The following is a 10,208-nucleotide window of genomic DNA, read 5'->3' as shown; positions in this document are numbered from 1 at the left end:
AAATATCTTTTGAATTAGTTAAATGTCAGAATATATATAGAGAGAGAGCTGTCTATTATTTATCACTTTCATCAAAATTAGGAGTACATATACACTAAGTTTATTGTTAATTAAGAAGAAAACTGCAGATGATTGCATTCTGATCTTAAGCAGCCTCTGATAGGTTAGTAGAGTCGGATTTTTTAGTAGAGTCCTCTGTCCTCTGCTGGATGTGTTGGAGAACACTTTCAGCCCTCTGAGGACTGCATACCACTGCCTGAGCCAAGCCAATGTGCCACTAAGCTCCAGCCAGTGTCCACACTGCCAGAGGTCTCCACACATGCTGGTTCGGTGTCTGTCTCCGCTGAAGGGTCAGAGGAACCCGTTTGAGCTGTCTGTCTCGGCTGGAGGGCCCAAGGGGCCCATTCAGCCACCTGTCTATGCTGAAGGGTCAGAGACCTGTTCGGCCTCCTGTCTCCTTTATAGTCGAAAAAGATGTGCTCCTGGTGCACTGGCCATTGCTGCTACTCAAATCGAGTGTGGACCTGGACCTCCAGCAGGCCCCGGGGACCTACGTCACACCTTGCTCTTGTCTCCCTTACAGCTGAAAAAGGTCCATGCTTGTGCCCTGGCCCTTCTGAAATTCCCTCTCCATTTAGCCGAGGCAGTGAGTCGGCCTCCTGTCTCCCTTACGGTCGAAAAAGATGTGCTCCTGGGCGCGCTGGCCCTGCTGCTACTCACATCGGGCATGGCCCTTGCCCTCCAGCAGGCCCCGGGGACCCACATCCTCCCCTGCTCTACTCCCCCACTAGCTTCTTCTCCTGCAGTTACCCTCCACCACATATCCAGCACATATCCAGCTAACCCTAACCCACTACAATTCGTCCTGATTGTAGCACAAGTGGAACCAATAAGCAGGATTCATTGGCAAGCAGACAACCAGTTCCAACTACTGGGAAGAACCAGTGCGATGCATTTTGTGGTACGCGTCGTGGTAGCTCCTGCTAGGATTTAGGACAGACCTGAGGCTGATGAGAAGGATCTGGGTGTTGCAGGGCCGTCCTGGCTGACACGGCGCTGCGTGAAGCTCTGGGATGCTGCCTCTGGACTGGCACACTGGGGTGGTGGTTCCCCTGTTTAAAGACCTAGACCTGAGCGTGTGCTCCAACTGTCACACTCCTCAGCCTCCTCTATGCCAGGGTGTGTCTGTCAGTCAGGCCTCTGATTCAGGAGGAAGCAGTTTGTGTCCTGGTCATGATCACTGGAGCAGCTTGTTATCCTCTCGACTGCAGGGTCTGTGGGAGTTTGCACAACCAGTCTACATGTGGTTTGTGAGGCTTCTACTTTTGTAGGATCTTCATCTTACAGTACAAAGAGCCTTTGCTGCAGCTGTTGTTGTGTTTTGGCGCCTCATGGATAACTTTTCATGTCATTTGAGTTTCAGGCTTGTTGGTGTTGCTGAGCTGTGTGCATCGTCTGCGTGGGTTTGTCAGCATAATGGGGCTCATATTAAAATGACTTTACAGTCACAGAGAAAAACTTTAAAACACAAAATCAACACTTTGAACCATCGTGGAAACTACGTGTCCTTACTTGTCATCAAATGATGAGTGTGCGTCCTCACCAGGTGTCACAATCATGTGTATCAAAACGTGTGTAACTGTTAAACAGCAAAATGTGTTAAAGCTGAAAGTCTGACTGTTCAAAGGTGAAACTACAAACACTTGTACATATACAGCTCCCTCCATAATGGCCTGAGGAAAACCAAAGACCTGATGTGATTTCATGTTTTCTTTGTTTCACAGTTTAAAAGTTTGTGGTTCTGTTCTCAGACCTTTGTCACTCACATGTTGTGCATCAGCTGTTTATGTCACTGTGCAGCCAAACTAACTCCCCTCATGTGTTTCCTTTGCAGCTGCTCCTCTGGATAGCATTGAGTCCCTGGCTGCCTACTACGTGAGCTGCGTCAGGCAGGTGCAGCCGGACGGCCCGTACAGAGTCGCTGGATATTCTTCTGGTGCCTGTGTAGCATTTGAAATGTGCTCTCAGCTGCAGACCCAGAATCAGCCTGTGGAGTTCCTGTTTCTCTTTGATGGCTCACATTCATATGTGGCAGCGTACACACAGGTCAGAGAAACACTCGCGCATCTTTATTTCATGTATATGCTGTATAGCGTGTGTGATGTTGGTTTTGAAGGATGAGCTCTGGTCACATGATCTGCATGTGAACAGGTTTAACTGTGTTTTTGATTTGCAGAGCTACAGAGCCAAGCTAACACCCGGCAACGAGTCTGAGGCTGAGACTGAAGCCTTGTGTGCCTTCATCCAGCAGTTCACTGGCATTGAATACAACAAGGTATACTGTCTCTGACCCACAGGTTCACACACAAGTATTCCTTTATGTGGCATCAGCGTTAAAGGCCACACAACCTGAGCTTTTGCCTCACGGCGCCTGTAAGGTAAAGATGGTGACTGTAACACAGTCTGGAGCTGCTGTTCCAGCACAGTCTGTGTGTGGTGCAGGTTTGACTCAACAATGATGTGATGTTTGGAGCTGTTATGAAGACTAAAGTAAAACATGCGGTTAAATCAAACCTTCGTACAGTTTCTCACTGAAAGCTGACATTTGTAACTCCTGAATATCAAAACATCTTCATTTTGCATTTTCATATACATAAGATCTGTGATGTTCATTAATTATGTGTCACTTACTTTTCTGAAAACAACAATATCTCCGCGAGCACGCGGTAACGTTTGCTATGAACTTACAGTCGTCTCCATGGTTACATCCTACAGCTTTTGGAGACTCTGCTCCCGCTGTCAGACCTGAATGCACGCGTCAGTGTGGCCGTGGACCTAATCACCTCCGCTCACAAGGACATCGACCGAGACTCACTGCACTTTGCAGCCTCCGCCTTCTACTACAAGCTAAAGGCTGCTGATGCATATGTACCTACTGCAAAATACCACGGCAGCGTGAAGCTGCTGCGCGCCGAAACCAGCAGCGAATATGAGCAAAACCTGGGAGCTGACTATAAGCTCAGCGAGGTACCGATGCACATTTACATCAGTCTGTAGTACTTATCTTCACTGTGCGTGTGTGCGCTTGTGTGTGTTTCTATAAACTCTGTCTGAGCCTTCCAATGTTCAAACTGTGTACTGCGTCTTTCTTCAGGTCTGTGATGGCGAGATGTCGGTCCACGTCATCAAGGGAGATCACCACACTTTCCTAGAAGGCGCGGGGGCGGAGTCTATCAAGAACATCATTCATAACTCGCTGGCTGAGCGAGCTGTCAAACCAAGGGAGGGTTAAACATCCACCGTCTCTTCACCCTAATTCCTCAGCTTTCCCCAAACTAGACTGTCAATGTGTCGTTATAGGAAGTGTTTGCACTGCTTATGTTTACACGCTACTGTTATCCTAATATCCCAAATGTTAATGGTTAGTGAACCAGTCGACATCCCATCATCTCACAGCTCCATCGATTCCAACTGCAAGTTTTGTTTTTTGTTGCCATATGTTGTTGTTTGCAGAAGTTCATCCCACAACAAAATAACGTGGTTAAAAAATTAATGTATCAAAGTAACAAACACTGACACATTGATTGAATCCTGAATTACATAACATCACTCAAATTGGTGTTTCTGCTCATGCAGACATCAGTAGACAGGCAAACGCGCTGCGACCAGCCTGATGAGCGACTGTGGAGGGAGGGCTGACCCTGCAGCCGTGTTTCTGCACACTAACTACTCGTAACACAAGTTGGAGGCATTTCTTTATTTTGTGATATTTGTTTACTTTTCAGTCATGTGACCACACAGTCATCAGTTACAGTGGCAACCAGCAAATGTTTACGTTGTCAATAAGTTAACAACAAATTAAGTGTTTCATAAACTGTGTTTTAACAATGACACTCGTGTTACTGTAATTTACAGACCAGTTATTTCACTAATTCAGAAGAAAAACTGCTTCTCTTCATGATGGACTGTGTCAAACACACGCTGTTGTTCTGACAGACGCCTGTGACAGAGGCGTCGCTAAGGACCAAATGTGTCTCTTCAGAGGTTAATCAGAGATGTGAATGATCACTGTAACAGTGAGATCATATTTACTGATGTAACCTCTGAGAAACTGTTTCCTTTTAAAGGCTTTGGTCCAGAGATCTAAAACCTCAGCAAATAATCCAAACCTGAGTACAACAGCTGGCCTGAGACCTGTGATTGGGTCAGTGAAGGAAGCTGCTGATTGGAGATGAATGTGCTGAGGAGTCACAGTACGATGGACGTGACAATAAAGGCCTCTGTGTTTTATTGTAACATTTCTGTTATGTTTTGTAGGACTAATAAGGGCCTCAACAGTCGCTCAGTGTTTTCCTTCATTGTAACGAGCCTGTCCCGTTGGATCTATGATTCCTGTGCTTTTGTTGTCGTTACTATTTCTGATCATTTATCTTGTAAATATAGTTTTTGGGTTTTGTTTTTTAGAGGATGGGTCAGTTTATCAGGGACTGAAACACAAATCCTGTTGGCCCAGAAAATTCTTAGTCGCTGTTGGCGCCACCCGACCGTTTAGTTCAGACCATTAAAGTAACGACTGGTTCTATATGACACTTTTCTACATGCAACAAAGGTGGTGATGGAAGGAGGAGAACAAACTTTTTTGTCTGTATTTAATAGCACAATGAAGACCAGACAGCAAAGCAGGGAGGGAGAAATAAAGGGCCTCAGGTCAGAGTTGAACCCGGCCGCAGCATTTACCCCATGACCAGGTGACGTGGTCACCCGCCCGACCCTTACGCACAGCAGTATTTCACTTCAGCTACCAGGAGTATGTGGGTCGAGCATGCAGACTGAACTTTAGCTGCATGTTAGAAAGCCGAGTTTATGAATGAAGGCTAGAACAAATGTCCCGGCTGAAGGAGGAGGGGCTGCAGAGGTGTATAAACACAGGTGGGCGGGGCAGGGCTAGTGTGCAGGATGACTCAGTGACCTACACTGACCCGTGTTGGTGAACATTTTGTTAAAGTTAAATGTTTTCAAGCTGACAAGTAAATTATCCAGCGAGCTAAGTTGAGCTGACCGACGTGCAGTAAGGTTTTCATGCTCTTCACTAACAGCTGATCGCTGAGAATATATCAACAGTAATAATGTCCTGTAATTCCCACGGCTCTGTATGTCACACCTGCGTATGCTTCCCCATCACATTCATCACCTGTTCCTCTGGTGTCTCTGATTGGAGCACGCAGGTGTGTGGAGCAGAGTGAAATCACACACCTAATGCTGTTTTATTCAACCTGGATCTTGGAAGTTTTGATTAACATCAGTGTCAAACATGAACTAACTCTTTGTCCCCTTCAACATTACATGTTGTTTTTTGAAGTAACAGGTTCAGTGATCTTAAAAGGCTGCGGTAACGTGTCGCTGATAAAACACTGAGTCATTTTCAAATTATTCACTTTAGTTCAATTCAGCTTTATTGTTTTATGTGAAAGTCTCCATCCTGTGTCCTTCACTTATCTTTATCCCAGGTGTGAATTGTTCACAGGACTTAAAAGAAGGACGTGTCTGTGGAAAAGGCTCCGGCCAACCTAAACTCCTCCCTCATCAGGACACAGAAGAGCCGCTGAGGCAGCGCCTTGGAGTACGCTGCTGGTCGCGGCACACAGGTGCGCAACAAGATCTCCCGGCCTGCTGGAGGAGGGAAGTCTGGTACTCTGCTGCTTCCCCCAGTTTGCTTCTTGTCAGATCCCAAGTCCTCATCGACGGGCGCCAGAAGGGCAGCCTAAAAGGGCAAAGGTCAAATGTTAGCAAACAGCAACCGATTCTGAAGAAATGTGCTGTGTGATATTCAGAAGTACTGTAACCCGAGTCTCCCACAGAGACCTGATCCAGACTACAGCTCACAAACACAGCTCCTCTACTAACACCTCACTGCAGCTGCACGCTGCTGATCCTGTCTGTGATTAGAAATGATTTCAATAAAGTAAAACAGAGGCTCGTTTTCTATGAGCGTAAACAGGGATCTCTTTTTCAGTCTCAGTGTAACAAACGTGTTTACTGAATAAGTCTTTCAGTAAAAATGTTTTTGTTAATTCAGTAAAATCTGCAAAGATGACTTGTACTGTTGGCAGCAACAAACAGAGACAACAGAGTGTGGGACAGACAGGAAGTCAGGACACGTCTATGTGCTTCACAGTGGGACTAGAACATGAACATTTCTACACACACCACAGGCAGCAACTGTGCAAACCTCCACGTCACCAAAAACACCCTGCAGGTCCCATCAGAGCAACGGCAGAGAAAACAGATGAAAGGTCTGTTAGAGAGAAAAACGCTTCGCTGCTTTCTTACCTGTATGACACCAAAAGGGTTTTGTTTTTTTAATAATAAAGGCTTCATGTTTTACAGTTAAAGGTAAAGCTCATGCAAACATGCAGGCTTATTTGTCTGATCAATGCAAAAGTTCAAACATGTCTCTTTCAAGCCTCATTATCAGCTGAGATCATAGTAAAGACACAGACAGGATCCTGATCCATCTGTTCTTTATATAATTACTGTTTTTACTGTAATGTAGAATATCATGGACATAATACACAGACTGCAGCCTAAATACTGCTAAAAACAGCTCTTTTTATTTTTAAGGTTTCACGTATTAACCTTTTATTATAAAAGTCACCTGATCCTTAGCAGGTGTGTATACAGAAATACACCAGGTCATTATTTAAGCAAAGCGAAGCCAAACTGCTCCTGTGTGACAGATGAAGTCCACCTTTAAACAGCATTTAGATGCTGCTAATGAAACTCGATTAGTGGCAGCACTGGTCTGTGGGCTGGGGACACTGGTGCCACCAGTACAGCGCGCACTTTTCACAGCGCCACCATGTGGACCAAACTGTATTCTGGGTCAAACCTGATGTTTTATCATTTACACTGAACAAAAATATAAACGCAACACTTTTGCTTTTGCTCCTGTTTTCCATGAGCTGAACTCAGAGATATGAAACATTTTCTACAAACACAAAAGACCCGACACTCGCAAGCAATGTTCCCTCTAAGCTGCGCGCGTACACAATTGCGCACTGCTGGCACGGTCTCTGCACAGAAAATCTGCGTTGCGCGCACAAAAAAAAAAAAAAAAAAATTCACCTGAATTGAAATTAAAATGAAAACTTTAACAATCCTGTTTTGCAGTGTTAGTCAGTGACTGGCTGCTCCCGTATAGGATTAGAACGAGGCCACCTTATCCCGTAGTCCAGCCAATCACGCGATTCACATTCGTATATACGCAGCTAATCAACGTCGCTGTCAGGCTCTGACGCGTCCTTATGCGCCGACACCGGTGTTTTAGCAAAGCGGCTGATGTGGAGTGAAGCCACGTTAATGACAACGTGTACAACCATTGGAGATGTGAGCAGGACCGACGGAACAACTGACGGGAAAAGTGTGGACTTTATACCAGTTTTTAAATTGTGTTGATCGGCCGCGTACAACCAGAGTTATGATAAAAATATCTGCAATGTTTGGTTTTCTTCCTGAATACTGTCGTTGTTTATATTTACTGCGGGAAGAAACGGTGAAAACGCCGTTTTATAAGGAAAACGCTCGAAAGCCTGTGAGCAAAAACAACACCCCACCACCCTTTCCTATTGGTGGAAAAATGTACCATGTCGCTCGGGCCCCTTTGGAGGTGGGGTGCCCCCGGCCTCTCGGCCTGGGGCTCGGTCACTCAGGCGCAGCTGGGGGCCGGCGGAGCTCACGGGCGCGTCACTGCAACTCCCCCTGACTTCTGCTCCGCGGCTGCTGGGCGAGCCCTCATCTGGGACTCTCCTCAGCTCTTACTGGAACAGTGGCGCGGCTGCCCCTCTGTTGGTCTTCCATGGTCTCTTGTGTTCTGGGGGCCTCTGGATGTCTGGAGTTTTGATCTCCTCCATACCCGCTTCACACCCTGGAGGACGGGGCTGTGGCCCCCCCACACTCCCTAGCAGATCATTACATGGAGAAACCTTTGGAATGCAAGCATGCTGATCCACACAGGTATGCACACATGGGTATTCACAGACGCGGACTAAAGCTTTCTTGGCTGCTACCTCAAAGCACACTGTGCGCTGTCTATCTTGCGTGCTGCACAATATCGTTTATTATTTAGTAAATATTGATATCTATGGCTAGCTAGTTTATTGTGATGGTGCTTTGTTTTCTCTATTATTATGTTGCTCTTTGTTGTTTGCTGTCTCCTCTGTTTGTTTTTTTTGTTTGTTTTTTTTTTTTCTCCATACAGGTGACCCAGGAGTTCTTTTTTTTTTTTTTTTTTTTCTCTCTCTCTTCCCCCCCCTTCTCACCGTCTCTTCTCCCCTGTGGTTTTCTTTCTTTCTCTCCCCCTCTTTCTCTCATTCATTCCCCCTGTCCTATTTATTAAAAAAAAAAAAAAAAAAAAAATGACAAAGGATGAACTGAAGCTCTGCCATCACGTAATGTCGCATACTGCTGTTTCTGATGTCATTTAAGAAAAAAAAAAAAAAATGTACCATGTGGACCAATCAAAAATTATATGGCAAGGGTTAGAAACGGGAGGAAGTTTTAGGAGTGACGGCGGTGCTTGGAGATGTGAGAGATTTGCGACGTTTAGCGCAAATCTTATGTAGTGAGTGTGTAGTGTAGTCAGCAGTTTTGTTGTGTGTGTCAGAACAATGAGGCGACTGCTGAATGTTACAGGTGTTACAGCAGTGATACATCTGCTGTTGTCCTGCAGGTATCAGGCTGTTGTTCTCCTTCATCTCATAGTGGACACAAATTATTTTTTGGAGTGGCAAAAATAATTTGTGTGGCATCAGATTTGATGCAGAACAGCTGATTGTTCTGTAAATAGTTTGAAATGTTTAATTAAAAAACGCCTTGGCTACATTTTTAGGTAAACAGCTGCAAAAAACTTTGTTTGCATAACTCGGTTACTTTTTTGAAGAAGTAACTATATAATTAATTGCCCAACATTGGTCATTATATCCTGTATTTTGCAGACAGAGTTACAGACTCTCTCCCAGACCACAGACTCATAATACAAGTCAGAGCTTTATTAAAAAAAAAAGAAAGAAAGAAAGTTGTGTTTTCAAAATTAGAGTTATTTTTACTTCCAATAGTGTTAACATACTGCACAGGTCAGGAACAAGATTTTTTGTTACATTTTCATTGTAAGTGGGCTGAAGCAGTTAATTAAAAGTAGTCTAACATGCCACACCTGTGAGGTGTGGCATGTCAAGGTGCTGATTAGACAGCATGAATATTGCACAGGTGTGTCTGAGACTGCCCACAATAAAAGGCCACTCTGAAATATGCCGTACATGTGTAGCACAATGACACACATGTCGCAAAACCAGTCAGGATCCGGTTCAGCTCATGGAAACAAAAGTGTTGTGTTTATATTTGTGTTCAGTGTAACAAATACTGAGACGTCTAATAATGTTGTGTGTTGTTCATCTGAGGACGCTGCAGAGAACCAGATTATTTTTATTATCCTGTTTGTCTGTTATGTGAACCTTTAGAGGATGTACCTTATAAAGACTGAGTGTGTTTATCGCACTATGTTAAATGTAACTGTGAGCGACACGAGGCTTACTGCTCATGGTTACCTCATCAGTGGTGAAGTCAGCCAGCTTGATGCAAGAAAGAGGAAGAACAAAAGGATGAAAGAGCAACACACAGATGAAAAACAAAAACAGACTTTCTAACCGACAGAGCTGAAATCTGAACATGTCACCAGCTGCAGGAGGCAACGCTCTGAACCACGTCGTTCCTCCTCCAGATGGAGCTTTTACTGCCTATAGTCTCTTGACATACAATGGTTGGATTGTCCTATGATACTGTATCAGCTGAGCCTCAAATTCTTATGATCTCGAGCTTCAGTCTCAGTGAATCCTTAGTTGGCTCAGATGCATCATCTGGTGTTTGAGTGTAACAAGGTGGTTGTAACACAAAAGGTGTGTATGTGTTTGTGTAAACAGGTGAGTGTGGTTTGTAGTGTCCAACTAAAGCAGCGTGTCTAACCAACCACATCTCCAGGGCTGAATCAGGTGACCACGAGCCATCGCTCCACAGCTGCTGAGGGAGCTACAACCCTCATTCAGCCTTTCATAGACATACGGCAATGAACTGTATGAACAATAAACTTTATTCATACACACAAATCCCTTTAGGGTTGTGTCAGCGAGGGCAAACGTGCCACATCAAATACATGG

General features: G+C 44.9%; 1 protein-coding gene and 1 long non-coding RNA gene across 2 annotated transcripts; one reads left to right on the top strand and one right to left on the bottom strand.

The window, feature by feature from the left end:
- Positions 1 to 1,755: 1,755 nt before the first annotated feature.
- On the top strand, positions 1,756 to 3,338 carry LOC147316771 (fatty acid synthase-like). Its single transcript, XM_086312827.1, has 4 exons — positions 1,756 to 2,106; positions 2,237 to 2,335; positions 2,776 to 3,027; positions 3,155 to 3,338. The coding sequence occupies exons 1-4, from the start codon at positions 2,017 to 2,019 to the stop codon at positions 3,290 to 3,292; spliced, it is 579 nt and encodes a 192-aa protein (XP_086168953.1). The 5' UTR covers positions 1,756 to 2,016; the 3' UTR covers positions 3,293 to 3,338.
- A 2,097-nt stretch (positions 3,339 to 5,435) lies between these two features.
- Positions 5,436 to 7,618, bottom strand: LOC147316770 (uncharacterized). The gene is made up of 2 exons (XR_015131731.1): positions 7,126 to 7,618; positions 5,436 to 5,761 (listed from the first exon to the last, which is right to left on the bottom strand). It is a non-coding gene; the product is annotated as an uncharacterized LOC147316770 (long non-coding RNA).
- Between the last annotated feature and the right edge of the window lie 2,590 nt (positions 7,619 to 10,208).

The sequence above is a fragment of the Aulonocara sp. 'chitande type north' Nkhata Bay genome, linkage group LG12 (assembly GCF_057382095.1).
Source record: "Aulonocara sp. 'chitande type north' Nkhata Bay isolate Kocher_YH1m ecotype deep benthic linkage group LG12, A_spYH_male_GT1.1, whole genome shotgun sequence".
Taxonomy (NCBI): domain Eukaryota; kingdom Metazoa; phylum Chordata; class Actinopteri; order Cichliformes; family Cichlidae; genus Aulonocara; species Aulonocara sp. 'chitande type north' Nkhata Bay.
Note: the sequence above shows the minus strand (reverse complement) of the source record. Positions and strands in the feature narration are given on the sequence as shown.